At 40.0% G+C, this 15,765-nt stretch overlaps 1 protein-coding gene across 1 annotated transcript in view; it reads right to left on the bottom strand.

Annotated features, from left to right (window-relative positions):
* The window catches only part of tenm1 (teneurin transmembrane protein 1), a 244,532-nt gene that overhangs the window by 133,174 nt on the left and 95,593 nt on the right, over window positions 1–15,765 (bottom strand). Inside the window, exon 5 of the mRNA XM_036937297.1 lies at window positions 6,377–6,615. Coding sequence (XP_036793192.1) covers window positions 6,377–6,615 — 239 coding nt within the window. The remainder of the gene's footprint in view (window positions 1–6,376; window positions 6,616–15,765) is intronic.

The raw sequence follows: 15,765 nt of genomic DNA, 5'->3' as shown, positions 1-15,765 counted from the left end.
AGCTCTGGTGGGCATAATGGCAAAAATATCCAATTATGGTTATTCTTACCACATTATCATGGCAGATTGATTTGTGTGTTCATTACTACCAGAACATGTTTCAGTATGACATATAGCCTCTGCCTTCGGTCTCTATTGTTGTCCAATACCAGGAAGAGGTTCATTAAACATGGTTGAGTACGGGGAAAAGATACTTCCTAATACCAGTGTGATTAGTATTAGTCCTACACCTACTGTCCTCAAAGTCCCTTCTGAGCTTCAGGAGAGGTGTCAGTTCCAGTAGATTGGCACTTGATCTAAACTTCCCTGTACTGGGTGAAATAATTCACTGCCTGCCCCCTGCACCCCAGCCTCCGCTCTCTTCAAAAAGGGCATTGTTTGGTTTATAGAGCCGCGACCAGAATACTAATGAGATACTGAAGAGAAAATGGATCGATCAATACGATCACAATGAGGCATGAAAGGTCTGCTACCTTCAAGGCAAGTCGCCTAGAATCATAAATTCCATGGCTGCCCGGTTCCCTTTCAACACAGAGACTCTGACTCTGACCCTTTGACATTACTCAGTCTTATTGATCCTAACACTTTTCAGTCTGTTAAACCAATACCACAGCTGACAGCTATCCTTTACAGCGCCCTAATGAACTGAAAAAATATAAACGTTTAATTTTCTCCCAGGAACATTGTTCCCCTTTCTGAGTCGCAGTCTGTCAATACACCTTGGAGAGAGATATCTAAACTTCATTAGGGCTTTTCTTTTACTCAATACCAAAGCAACTCCTCAAAAGGTAGGTGAGTTTTATTGCTTATAAGTTATTGCACTCATAAACAGGTGAAGTGTTGCAGTTAGAAGAACCGCTGTGGGATAACTCAATCACAGACACAGAGGAGAGAGAGAAAGTGGTGATGGGGGTGGTTGAGGTGGCAGGGGAGACATGGTTCCTTCCTGCATTGACAGCATTCTGACAGGCAACGGTAACTTTCCCTTCAGCGCATATCACCTCTGGGTATGTGGGTGACATTTTGGAGTATTTTTAATTAGCATCAGGTTGTCCCCTTAGTGAATTAAGAGTGTTTCTGAGGAGAATGGAGTAGTTGGTATTTGCTCCCAGTCAGAATCAGACAGTGTGGCTTACCGTGCTATATCAGCAGTATGCCTGCATGTTCTTCTGTTTCTCTAATCTCATCATTCATTCATCGCCCTGGGGCTTGTGTGCATTCTCTAAGTATGACACAATGACATGTCACTGTTGTCTTTGAGGCATTCCTCCCATTATGTTGTGTGAGGTCAAAGGAAAATTCAGTTGTAGCTTAAATAGCTGTATGGTAGGGGTCTACAAATTGTCAAATGCAGATTGTCCTGGATTGTTACTGGCCCTACCACCTACTAGATTTCTAAGCTTTCTGTTCAAACAGCAATGCATTTTTCTTCAGAATAGTGGAGAATAAAGTGGGATGTGCCCTACCCAAGCACCAGTGTTGTGTAATGTTGTGCTAGAATTGGAACACATCACAATAATTTGCAAATCAGTTACAAATTATATATTCACCATGTGATTTGGCAAAATGTGTATAAATGTGCTTGGGATGGAGTCTTATGAAGACAAATATTGTCCATTTAAAACATACATGCTCAGCAGTAAACAAAGGAAATCGCTGAAATGCAAACTGCTCCAGCCCAGCCACTGCTGTCCTGCTGTGACTACAGCAAACAAATACCGTGCTGATGTCTCTTCTGGGGTCTGGACTAGCATTAACCAAAACAGATAAATACAGTAGATAAATAAATAACAGGGTTGATCACACCAATGGTACCATCAAGCAAAGCCATAAAGGCCTGTGTCAAGGCACAGAGAGAGCCATGTTTTCTGTGATTTGTGGTGACTGGCACCTTCCATGTTCACTGAGATTTGTGATGTTTTACCACCGAGCAGAGACTTGTGGGTGATAGATATTCCACCTTTGTTATTTATTTGACATTTTTATGTACAATAGCAACATTATTCGTGATGACAGTACATCTGGTTGTTTACGATTTAGACTGATTGCCTAATAACTAGAAGGAATTAACATATAACAGCTAATTTCAAAGCTGTTTGCCAATATTTCAAACTCCGGAAATTACTCAGCATTTTATTTATGTAATCTACTACTGTAGCCATATAGATTTTTATTTGGTCAAATCAAAGTGTGTAATTTAGAATTTTTAAAGTAGAAGAATGAATAATAAAGCAGAACTTTTAAGATGCAGTCAACATTTGTTAGAGTGGGATTTACAATCCCTATCCCTCGCTATGGGCTGATGGCTACCTTTGAAGCGGCCTTATTAAAGGGCTGTTAATGCATGGTCATGCAATTTAGTAAATTACAAGTCTGAGGATCAAAATTGGAGGTGTAGAGTCTTCCATCTTGCTCTGTGTTGCATTTCCTAAGATATTTATTGATCTACTGTTGGAAGCTTAAGGGCATCATCTCAATTAGGAAAAACACACAGACATCTCTGGGTCAGAGCTTTCCATAAAGATGGCACACGAAGGTTACAATGCTCTCATATTAATATCAGTCCGTCCTAGAATAACACCACGCCAGGCTTAAAGACAAGGCTTAGATGTTATATTCATGGCTACGGACCTTGAACGAACAATCTTTTGTTGCTCTCTGATCACTAGGCAAGGATCATCTTATGAGAAATGAATGAGAGGTTCCAAATCAAAGGCTAATTCAAAATCTAGAGTCTCTTAAATGGAATGGTTTATTGATAATGTCATCATATCAAATTTTATTTGTCACATACACATGGTCAGCAGATGTTAATGCGAGTGTAGCGAAATGCTTGTGCTTCTAGTTCCGACAATGCAGTAATAACCAATGTCAGTGAACATAGTAGGCAAATTTGACCTGATTGATATCTGGCTCTACAATGGACATATTGACAGAAACAAGGTTGTAATAAAGTAAAACTTTCTCTTGATCAAATACCAATATTCAGCTACAATTGACACAGGCCTACCAGTGTAATAATATATAACTACACAGTACTGTACACTAGTAAGTCCATGCAGTTATGGGGTAGACCTACTTGGTGCAGGAGGGCTCAGATGGTAGAGCATGGCGCTTGCACCACCAAGGTTGTGGGTTTCAATTCCCGGGGCCACCCATACGTACAATGTATGCATGCATGGGTGTAAGCTGCTTTGTATAAAATCATCTGATAATTGGCATAATGACTTACTTTGGCACTATTTTGCATTTTCTTTTATTTTCTTTCAGCGGGAAGTATTATGTAACTATCTCTACTGACTACTTGCTACATGGTATTTGTCATACTCTGGAATAAAGGCTAAGCAAGACCAATAGCTACATAAGACTGTTATGTAACAATATATATCTGTCCTTTTCTGCTTGTCTCTTAGTCCAAATACTGCTTCTTACAGTTTCAATGGGACAAGGACAAGAACACATGCACCCCAAAATTCTGAGGGTGCACCAAGTACATGAGGATGGTTGGGGGTGGTCCGGGGGAGGTACAGTGCCTTGCGAAAGTATTCGGCCCCCTTGAACTTTGCGACCTTTTGCCACATTTCAGGCTTCAAGCATAACGATATAAAACTGTATTTTTTTGTGAAGAATCAACAACAAGTGGGACACAATCATGAAGTGGAACGACATTTATTGGATATTTCAAACTTTTTTAACAAATCAAAAACTGAAAAATTGGGCGTGCAAAATTATTCAGCCCCTTTACTTTCAGTGCAGCAAACTCTCTCCAGAAGTTCAGTGACGATCTCTGAATGATCCAATGTTGACCTAAATGACTAATGATGATAAATACAATCCACCTGTGTGTAATCAAGTCTCCGTATAAATGCACCTAAACTGTGATAGTCTCAGAGGTCCGTTAAAAGCGCAGAGAGCATCATGAAGAACAAGGAACACACCAGGCAGGTCCGAGATACTGTTGTGAAGAAGTTTAAAGCCGGATTTGGATACAAAAAGATTTCCCAAGCTTTAAACATCCCAAGGAGCACTGTGCAAGCGATAATATTGAAATGGAAGGAGTATCAGACCACTGCAAATCTACCAAGACCTGGCCGTCCCTCTAAACTTTCAGCTCATACAAGGAGAAGACTGATCAGAGATGCAGCCAAGAGGCCAATGATCACTCTGGATGAACTGCAGAGATCTACAGCTGAGGTGGGAGACTCTGTCCATAGGACAACAATCAGTCGTATATTGCACAAATCTGGCCTTTATGGAAGAGTGGCAAGAAGAAAGCCATTTCTTAAAGATATCCATAAAAAGTGTTGTTTAAAGTTTGCCACAAGCCACCTGGGAGACACACCAAACATGTGGAAGAAGGTGCTCTGGTCAGATGAAACCAAAATTGAACTTTTTGGCAACAATGCAAAACGTTATGTTTGGCGTAAAGGCAACACAGCTGAACACACCATCCCCACTGTCAAACATGGTGGCAGCATCATGGTTTGGGCCTGCTTTTCTTCAGCAGGGACAGGGAAGATGGTTAAAATTGATGGGAAGATGGATGGAGCCAAATACAGGACCATTCTGGAAGAAAACCTGATGGAGTCTGCAAAAGACCTGAGACTGGGACGGAGATTTGTCTTCCAACAAGACAATGATCCAAAACATAAAGCAAAATCTACAATGGAATGGTTCAAAAATAAACATATCCAGGTGTTAGAATGGCCAAGTCAAAGTCCAGACCTGAATCCAATCGAGAATCTGTGGAAAGAACTGAAAACTGCTGTTCACAAATGCTCTCCATCCAACCTCACTGAGCTCGAGCTGTTTTGCAAGGAGGAATGGGAAAACATTTCAGTCTCTCGATGTGCAAAACTGATAGAGACATACCCCAAGCGACTTACAGCTGTAATCGCAGCAAAAGGTGGCGCTACAAAGTATTAACTTAAGGGGGCTGAATAATTTTGCACGCCCAATTTTTCAGTTTTTGATTTGTTAAGAAAGTTTGAAATATCCAATAAATGTCTTTTCACTTGTTGTTGATTCTTCACAAAAAAATACAGTTTTATATCTTCATGTTTGAAGCCTGAAATGTGGCAAAAGGTCGCAAAGTTCAAGGGGGCCGAATACTTTCGCAAGGCACTGTATAGTTGGAGAATTTTGAATTTTTCAAACACCTGAAACAGCTTAGCCCTGCAATGTAAAGCCATAATCATTATGCTTAATTCTATGTAAAAAAATATGTATATTTTTCTGCCATATGTAAGCATACTGTACCTCATACATAAACACACTTTCACACTCTTCACATACGCTGCTGCTACTCTGTTTATTATCTATCCTGATTGCCTAGTCACTTTTACCCCTACCTGTACACATTACCTCAATCATCTCAACTAACCTGTACTCCCAGCAAAATTACTTGGTACCGGTACTCCTTGTATATAGGCTCGTTATTGTGATTATATTGTGTTACTATTTCCTTTTTTGTGTGCTAATTTTCATACTTTTTAACCCTGCATTGTTGGAAAAGGGCTCGTAAGTAAGAATTTCACAGTAAAGTCTACACCTGTTGTATTTGGTGCATGTGACAAATGACATTTGATTTGATTTTACGTCTGTATTCTCCTGGTTATGTTTTTTAAAGAAAGAAAATATGTTTCTCTGCATCTCTGCTAAAATCTGAGTAAAAGATTAAAAGGAATGTGAATCTTATTCATTACATTTAGTAAATGCTTGCTTTTCTAAAGTAGACCAACATTGCCAGCCGGCATGCCAGCTAAGATAGTTAGACAAGCTAGCTACTCTAACTTGATTGATAGACTGAAATGGCTTCTTGGCAGGTAGTTATGAGGTTGGGAGATTGGGAACCTATCTGGTCAAGATAAAGCCAACTTCATGAAATTGCTAGGTGGCAAGTAGTATTACAAAATAAAAACACAAGAACAAATAAAAAAAACGAAAAAGAATGTGTTTAACAGGAGAAATCTGATGGGGTATGTGCCCCTGTACCCCCTACGGGGGATGACACCTCTAAACACAACCATTATGACAGCTACAATACAAAAGCAACATCATTATACAAATCCAACTACCGTTATATGTTTAATGGGTTTCAAAACCTTGAAAAATGATTTGCCTCTGATAGAACATAAGGAATGTTTGCTTCCTTTATCTTACAGACTCAAAAACGACTTGGATGGATTTCCTCCCAAACAATGCATTCATCCTATTGCATGAAATAAAATGACTCTGGCAAAAAGTTGGAGATGAAAAAAAATTAGAATAATTCCAAGTGGAAACGTTATGCTGTCTGTCTGACATTGTACTGTACTAAATTGTTCAGTAAAATATAGAGATAGATAATATAGATAGGGAGAAATACCCGACTTACCAATGACATATGTAAGCAGGAGGGCGAGGGTTACGGTGATAGCGGTGGCGCTTAAGGCAGTGCATTTCCAGTTGCAGCACTTGTAGGGCTTGTTGAAAGTGAACATGGGCCTGGAGAAGGTGCTCCTGGGTAGGGGCCGTGGGGGTGGGGAGTACACTGTGTTAGATGTCAGAGGGTAGTTCTGACTGGCAGCGCTGAACAGGGCAGAGGAGCCTGAGCCATGTTTGAACAGAAAATGCCTGCAACCCAACAACACAAGAGGTTGACATTGATGAGAATATACACAACATAGCACATTACCACTTCATTGTAACACAATAACATAGTATTGTTCAAACATTTTCACCTTTTTAATTTGCGCACAAATACAAACAGCGTAGATATGAATACACATGCACAGATTAAGACATTTCCAATCTGTGTAGTACTTAAATAGGATACAGAACACAATTTACTTCTGTTAGATACTTGTGTAGTTCGGTTTAAGTTATTCGTAAACTGCTGGAAATGCACATCATTGAGAGAGAGAGAGAGTCAAAGACCAACATTTATTATTACATTCTCACACCTGACAGTGATGCTGAATGCTGTGATTACATGGATTTATGCTAATGCAGAATGGTGGCCAATTCCTCCTCACTGTGAACTTGACCTTGCAACCACTGCCTTTATCTAACAAGCTGTAGGCGGCAGTGTGCAGGGAGGGAATAGACCGACCGACGGAACAGAAGAACAAAAGGAAAAAATAACCCTCAATGCTCAGGTCCCTAATTAGAAAAGGTTTTAATACCATTAGCCGCTATCTTTAATGTGTTCAATTAAAGATGTGAGAGTACAAAGGTCATTTTTAGGGAAGATTATATCACAGGGCATAATTGCTGGGCCAATTTTCACAGACAGCGTAATTCAGTTTAAGTATGGTTCACAAAGAGATGAAGTTATCTGAGGCATGTTTGTTTTTGTTGTCCAAGCCAGTGTAAACGCAGCATCCTGTAGTATTGGGTAATTCTCCTCACGGTCTGCAGCAACATTCATGAAAACTGGTGAGGTTATTGACCGTGGACATCCAGAGCTGAGCTCAACACAGTCTGGGATATTGAGGCACAGTTCTGTTGTAGTGCTGCTGCTGACACTTGAAAAATGCATTGTTAAGGGCAAAAAAAACGGTCAATAGAGGAGCAATCAATTCCTGTCTGTGTGTAATTTAAAGAAATTAGGAAGAAAATGCTTGTGGTCTTGAATATGGTCATTATGCTGATGTGACAGAAATATGTGATTGCATTGATGTTGGGTCAGTGCCATATCATCCGTGTCTGTGTTCTCAACAGTGTATCGACTTGGCTGATATCATTTGGCCAAAATAAAATAACTGATTTTATCTCAAACTTTGTTTTGGTTTGAGGAAGGCGTTCAGGAGGAGGAACTCTACACTACACAAAAAAAGGGTTATTTGTGGAGCGATAGGGTTCTACCAAGAACCATTTTGATCAGAAGAACCCGTTTGAAATCAAATTAAATGTTATTTTTCACATGCGCTGAATGCAACAAGTGTAGACCTCACATTAAAATGCTTACTTACAAGCCGTTAACCAACAATGCAGTTTTAAGAAAAATTTGTGTTATAGTATTTACTAAAACAAACTGAAGTAAAAAAGAAAGAAAAATAGAAAAATAATAAAAGAGCCACAATATAATAACACTAGCGAGGCTATATACAGGGGGTACCAGTACAGAAACAATGTGCGGGGGCACAGGTTAATTGAGGTAATATGTACATGCAGGTAGAGGAAAAGTGACTATGCATGGATAATAAACAGAGTAGCAGCAGTGTAAGAATGGGGTTGGGGGGACAATGCAAATAGTCCTGGTAGCCATTTGATTAGCTGTTCAGGAGTCTTATGGCTTGGGGGTAAAAGCTATTAAGAAGCCGCTTGGACCTAGACTTAGCTCTCCGGTACCGCTTGCTGTGCAATAGCGGAAAGAACAGTCTTTGACTAGGGCCTTCCCTGACACCGCCTGGTATAGAGGTCCTGGATGGCAGGAAGCTTGGTCCCAGTGATTTACTGGGCCGTACGCACTACCCTTTGTAGTGCCTAGTGGTCGGAAGCCTAGCAGTTGCCAAACCAGGCAGAGATGCAACCAGTGCAGCTGTAGAACTTTTAGAGGATCTGAGGACTCATGCCAAATCTTTTCAGTCTCCTGAGAGGGATTAGGCGTTGTCGTGGCCTCTTCACGACAGTTTGGACCATCATAGTTTGTTGGTGATGTGGACACTAAGGAACTTGAAGTTCTCAACCTGCTCCACTACAGCCCCATTAATGAGAATGGGGACATGCTCGGTCCTCCATTTCCTGTAGTCCACAATCAACTCCTCTGTCTTGATCACATTGAGGGAGAGGTTGTTATCCTGGCACCACACTGCCAGGTCTCAGTGTGGATGTTGCTTTTAATCCATGGCTTCTGGTTGGGGTAATGTACTGTGGGGACGACATCATCAATGCACTTATTGATGAAGCCCGTCACTGATGTGGTGACATGCTCAATGCCATCGGACGAATCCCAGAACATATTCCAGTCTGTGCTAGAAAAACAGTCATGTAGCTTAGCATCTGTGTCATCTGACCACTTCCTTATTGAGCGAGTCACTGGTACTTCCTGCTTTAGTTTTTGCTTGTAAACAGGAATCATGAGGATAGAGTTATGGTCAGATTTGACAAATGGAGGGCGAGGGAGAGCTTTGTACACGTCTCTGTGTGTGGAGTAAAGGTGGTCTAGAAGTTTTTTCCCCACTGGTTGTACATTTTACATGCTAGTAGAAATGAGGTAAAAACGGATTTAAGTTTCCCTGCATTAAAGTCCCGGCCACTAGGAGCGCAGCCTCTGGGTGAGCATTTTCTTGTTTTCTTATGGCCTTATACAGGTTGTTGAGTGCTGTCTTGGTGCCAGCGTGGTAAATCGACAACTACGCAAAATATAGATGAAAACTCTTGGTAAATAGTGTGGTTCTACAGCTTATCATGAGATACTCTACCTCAGGCAAGCAAAACCTCAAGACTTCCTTAATATTAGATTTTGTGCACCAGCTGTTATCTACAAATAGACACAGACCCTTGTCTTACCGGATGCAGCTGTTCTATCTTGCTGATGGACCGAAAACCCAACCAGCTGTATGTTATCCATGTCGTCGTTCAGTCACGACTCGGTGAAACATAAGATACTACAGTTTTTAATGTTGATAGGATAGTCTTGATCAGAGCTCATCCATTTTATTATCCAATGATTGCACGTTGGCTAATAGGACTGATCTGACTGAACGGTAGCCACCTGGAACCTTTAACATCCTAAGAACCGTTTTTGGAAGATAGGGTTCTTTGATGATTCTTTGGAAGGCAAGAAGGATTATTTGGAATGAAAGAACGGTTCTACATAGAACCATACATAATATTTCCCAGCAGGGAGATTTTCAAAACGGTTTGTTTTTCTGTAATATCAGTGTTTTTGCATGTACATTGATTAGTTGATTCATTGTATGGTAAACTTATATACATAACATACCGTTTTCTACTAATCCAATCAGTTAGTTGGATTTATTGCACCTGTTACTGAGATGGTTGTTACAGTTTAAGTGATTGACGTAATCTCAGTGTTCAATCATCCCTACCCTGGCAGTCATTCTGAATACAGGTTGCGGGTGATTAACAATTTATCTTGTTGGATATCCTAATTCTGGCTGGGTTCCAATATGAACTATACATGACATTGAAAGCCAGGATAATGTGACTTGCAATCCTGATATTCCTAAAACCACTGTGTTAGGATATAACCAGGTGATTAAATATGATCTACAGTGCATTCGGAAAGTATTCAGACCCCTTGACTTTTTCCACACTTTGTTATGTTACAGTCTTATTCTAAAATTGATTAAATTGTTTTTTCCCTCATCAATCTACACACAATACCCAATAATGAAAAGGCTAACATTTTTGCAAATGTATAAAAAAAACTGAAATATCACATTTACAAACTGTAAATATTCAGACCCTTCACTCAGTACTTTGTTGAAACACCTTTGGCAGCGATTACAGCCTCAGGTCTTCTTGGTGTTATGTTCTAAATGAACATAGTAAAACACACAACTGATTAGTAAAGCTTAAACCAAGTTTATTCACCCATTGGGTCACACAGCTGCATGAGACAAAGACATAGTTCCACCAGTGGTAGTATATATATATAACCCAATTGTAAGTAATTCAGACCCTTTACTCACTACTTGTTGAAGCACCTTTGGCAGCGATTACAGCCTCAGGCTACAAGCTTGGCACACCTGTATTTGGGGATTTTCTCCCATTCTTCTCTGCAGATCCTCTCAAGCTCTGTCAGGTTGGATGGTTAGCGTCGCTGTAAAGCTACTTTCAGGTCTCTCCAGAGATGTTTGACTGGGTTCAAGTCCGGGCTCTGGCTGGGCCACTCAAGCACATACAGAGACTTGTCCCAAATCCCCTACATTGCCTTGACTGTGTGCTTAGGGTCGTTGCCTGTTGGAAGGTGAACCTTCACGGTCCTGAGCGCTCTGGATCAGGTTTTCATCAAGGATCTCTCTGTGCTTTACTCTGTACATCTTTCCCTCAATCCTGACTAGTCTCCTAGTCCCTGCTGCTGAAAAACGTTCCCACAGCATGATGCTGCCACCACCATGCTTCACCGTAGGAATGGTGCCAGACGTGACGCTTGGCATTCAGGTCAAATAGTTCAATCTTGGTTTCATCAGACCAGAGAATATTGTTTATCATGGTCTGAGAGTCCTTTAGGAGCCTTTTGGCAAACTCCAAACAGACTGTCATGTGCCTTTTACTGAGGAGTGGCTTCCGTCTGGCCACTCTACCATAAGGGCCTGATTGGTGGAGTGCTGCAGAGAAGGTTCTCCCACCTTTACAGAGGAAGTCTAGAGTTCTGTCAGTGACCATCAGGTTCTTGGTCTCCTCCCTGACCAAGGCCCTTCTCCCCCGATTGCTCAGTTTGAGCCGGAATCATGAGGATAGAGTTATGGTCAGATTTGCTCAAGGAAGAGTCTTGGTAGTTCCAAACGTCTTCCATTTAAGAGTGATGGAGGCCACTGTGTTCTTCAATGCTGCAGACATTTTTTGATACACTTCCCCAGATCTGTGCCTCGACTCCTGTCTCAGACCTCTACGGATAAATATTTCGACCTCGTGTTTTTTTCTGTGGGACCTTATATAGACAGACGTGTGCCTTTCCTAATCATGTCCAATAAATTTGTAGAAACAGCTTAAAGATGATCAATGGAAACAGGATGTACCAGGATGTTCTAGGAAGAACCCTCCAAAGATAAAAAGGGTTCTCGGTAGAACCCTTAATAGACGGTTCTAGGAAGACCCTTTAGATGACTAAATGGTTCTAGGCACAACCCTTCATAGGGGGTTCTAGGTAGAACCATATACAGTGGGTTATTTGAAGAACCCTACATAGAGGTATCTAGATAGAACCCTCTGCAAAGGGTTTTACCCAGCACCAAAAATGTATCCCCTTTGGGGACAAACTGAAGAAGCCTGTAGAGCACCTTTTTTTTCTAAGAGTGTACGTTTTTGGATCATAAAGATACAAGACGTCTGTAATGATGATCTGGTGATCACTCTATTGATCACTGATCTTCACCATTGATTATATAATATGTTAAACCACCATTTTGTGGAGATACAGTAGGCCTATGTGTGGAGTGGCTCCTCATAATATCCCTCTGAAGGTGCTTGTGGAGGTGGGTGATACTGTGAACCTAATTGCTAGTCATTTTAGCGGTCTGAAAAACACTTGATGTTACAGTATACTAATCAATTGGAAGACAGCTATGTTTAATTGGTAATGTCTGCTGGTGAGAGTTGACAACACAGAAATCTGAAATCAACTCAAATATATATAATCTCTGGTAAATATTCAGTATTTTGGTTTATTTGGCAAAGCCAAGAGAACAGTGTTAAAACTGTCAACAACACATCACCCAGCCTTTAGAGTGAACGTGCAGTAATAGAACAGTTATAATTTTCTAAATGTGAAGACAAAACATCAAGTGTGGTGATGTTATTGATCGGCCATCACGTCAAACCTTTCATTTAATTAGAATTGACAATGATAAGATATACAATGCCAAGAGGAGGTATTGGATAGCAATTTGCTGATCTACATGAATGCTGGCATTGTATTAGGTTTAAATATCGACAACAAGGTTCGTTTAGGTGTGAACAGAAAGTCAGCACACAGCCACATCAGGCATGGTGACATTCTCATCCCCTATGCAGAGTGTTTGACCTCTACATATATGTGGGGCCTTAATGAGCAGTCGTTGAGATCCACCATAAGGGAGGGAGGATCTACCTACTCCATCAAATTCGAGACGTTCAAGTACCACTACCCCTCCCGCAAACCTAATTGTGTTCATTTGTCATTGTTGTCACTTTTGTATATTACATACAGTGCCTTCAGAAAGTATTCATGCCCCCATTTTTGTCTCTCATCCATCTACACAATACCCCATAATGACAAACAGAAAACATGTTTTATGAAATGTTTCCAAATGTATTGAAAACGAAATACAGATATCTCATTTATATAATTATTCACTCCCCTTTGCTATGACACTCCAGATTGAGCTCAGGTGCATCCAATTTATTTTGATCATCCTTGAGATGTCACTACAACTTGACTGGAGTCCACCTGTGACCATGAAGTCGAAGGAACTGCCTGTAGATCTCTGAGAATTGTGGTGAGAAAGTATTCCCACCCCTTGACTTTTTCAAAATGTTGATGTGTTACAGCCTGAATTTAAAATGGATTAAATAGAGATTTAATGTTAAAGTATAATTGTGTTTTTCAAAATGTTTACAAATGAAAAATTGAAATGTCTTGAGTCAATAAGTATTCAACCCTTTTGTTATGACAAGCCTAAATAAGTTCAGGAGTAAACAGTTCTTTAACAAAGTCACATGACAAGTAGCATGGACTCACTCTGTGTGTAATAATAGCGTTTAACATGATTTTTGAATGACTACCTCATTTTTTTCATAGATGTTTAAAATATTTCCTAAACAATACACAACATACACATACAAAGCAGTGAATTTCCAACACAGATTCATACACAAAGACCAGGGAGGTTTTCCAATGCCCCTCAAAGGAGGAAACCTATTGGTTGATGGGTAAAAATAAAAAAGCAGACATTGAATATCACTTTTAGCATGGTGTTATTAATTACACTTTGGATGGTGTATAAATACACCCAGTCATTACAAAAATACAGGTGTCCTTCCTAACTCAGTTGCCGGAGAGGAAGGAAACCGCTCTGGGATTTCACCATGAGGTCAATGGTGACTTTAAAACAGTTCCAAAGTTTAATGGCTGTCATGGGAGAAAACTGAGGACGGATCAAGAATATTGTAGTTACTCCACAATACTAACCTAAATGACAGAGTGAAAATAATATAAATACTCCAAAACATCTATCCTGTTTGCAACAAGGCACTAAAGAAATACTGCAAAAAATGTGGCAAAAACATTTACTTTTTGTCCTGAATACAAAATGCTATGTTAGGGGCAAATCCAATACAACACATTACTGAGTACCACTCTCCATATTTGCAAGAATAGTGGGGGCAGCATCATGTTATGGGTATGCTTCTAATTGCTAAGGACTGGGGAGTATTTCAGGAGAAAAATAAACGTAATGGAGCTAAGCACAGGCAAAATCCTAGAGGAAAACCTGGTTATCGGCTTTCCACTAGACACTGGGAGATGAATTCACATTTCAGCAGGACAATAATCTAAAACACAAGGCCAAATCTACACTGGAGTTGCTTACCAAGAAGACAGTGAATTTTCCTGAGCGGCGAGTTACAGTTTTGATTTAAATCTGATTGAAAATCTATGGCAAGACTTGAAAACGGTTGTCTAGTAATGATCAACAACCAATCTGACAGAGCATGACGAATTTTGAAAATAATAATGGGCAGATATTGTACAGTCCAGGTGTGCAAAGCTCTTAGAGATTTTCCCAGAAAGACTCACAGCTGTAATCACTGCCAAAAGGGATTTTAACATGTATTGGCTAAGGGGTGTGATAACTTATGTAAATGAGAATGTCTAAAAACATGTTTTCACTTTGTCATTATGGAGTATTGTGTGTAGATGGGTGAGAAAAATCTCTTGAATCAATTTTGAATTCAGGCTGTAACACAACAAAGTGTGGAATAAGTCAAGGGGTATGAATACTTTCTGAAGGCACTGTACACCTAATAGGTCGTTATGGATGTTTTGAATACAATGCGTGGGGGAGAAAACATACCTAAGGTAGGCCCATGTTTTCTTCTATGATGTAGTCTTCTCCCTACTGATGCTGATAACGCTCGTTTCACACGTCTTTCTCTGAAGACAACATGTCAACTTCTTTTAGTCAACAGAAAGAAGTTGTTTACCAATGATAGGATTGCTTATTTTCAATTTACAATACATTTATAAAGCACCAAGCACTGGTGGGTTTACCAAACAATGGGGGAACAGACAAATACACCAGCGACACATACACCAAGATGAACATGTCGGCTCATCCTTTCCCTCGCCACATTTCACATTTCACGGACAAACCTTTGAGTGAAAAAACGATCTGAAAAAGCAGACAACATAATTGTCAATCTTGACAAAGGTTCTCTACTTCATGATTCATTTACTTATCCATAGTTTTCTTGTCATAGTGGTCCCGCTTTGCATATTAAAACCTAAAGATAAACAAGCCTTGCCATTAATAACAAGCGGGAAATGTTTTGATTGAAGGATAGAAAATAAGGATAGAACATTTACCTCGTTGCTTTTGGTCCTAAGTAATTGAATTTGCCATTTTCTAAGCATGAAGCATGTAGAGCTCAGCACATTTTAAGTTAATATAGTTTTTCCATTTTCAAGTGTGCAAAAACAGTGAATTAGACAGTGTGACATCATTGTTTGGCAACCCTTTTCAATTTCACCTTCGACCCAACACAGCTGTTGGCGGCCATCGCTTCTTCCTTTGATTTCCTATCAATAAGCAGTCTTGCTACTAACCTGTCACAGTCTGTTCTGTTTCAACTACTTTCATCTCCCATACTCTAGCAGAACAAAGCTAAGAAAGAGAAACTAATTATCTCATCTGGCAGGTTGGTTTTCAAGCAGGACAAAGATAATTCATTCCAAGTTCATAAGCTCAAAGGGATAAAGGTCACATTTCGGTCTCTTGGAAATCACAAAAATGATGACATTATTAAAAGAAAAGAGTGTTCATAAAGGGTGACTGCTTGAACTGGTTTTCCCTTTGGATGTCCATTTAAAAACCAATAACCCTCTTGGGATGA

The sequence above is a fragment of the Oncorhynchus mykiss genome, chromosome 12, assembly GCF_013265735.2.
Source record: "Oncorhynchus mykiss isolate Arlee chromosome 12, USDA_OmykA_1.1, whole genome shotgun sequence".
Classification (NCBI taxonomy): Eukaryota; Metazoa; Chordata; class Actinopteri; order Salmoniformes; family Salmonidae; genus Oncorhynchus; species Oncorhynchus mykiss.
This window is presented reverse-complemented; position numbering and strand designations above follow the sequence as displayed.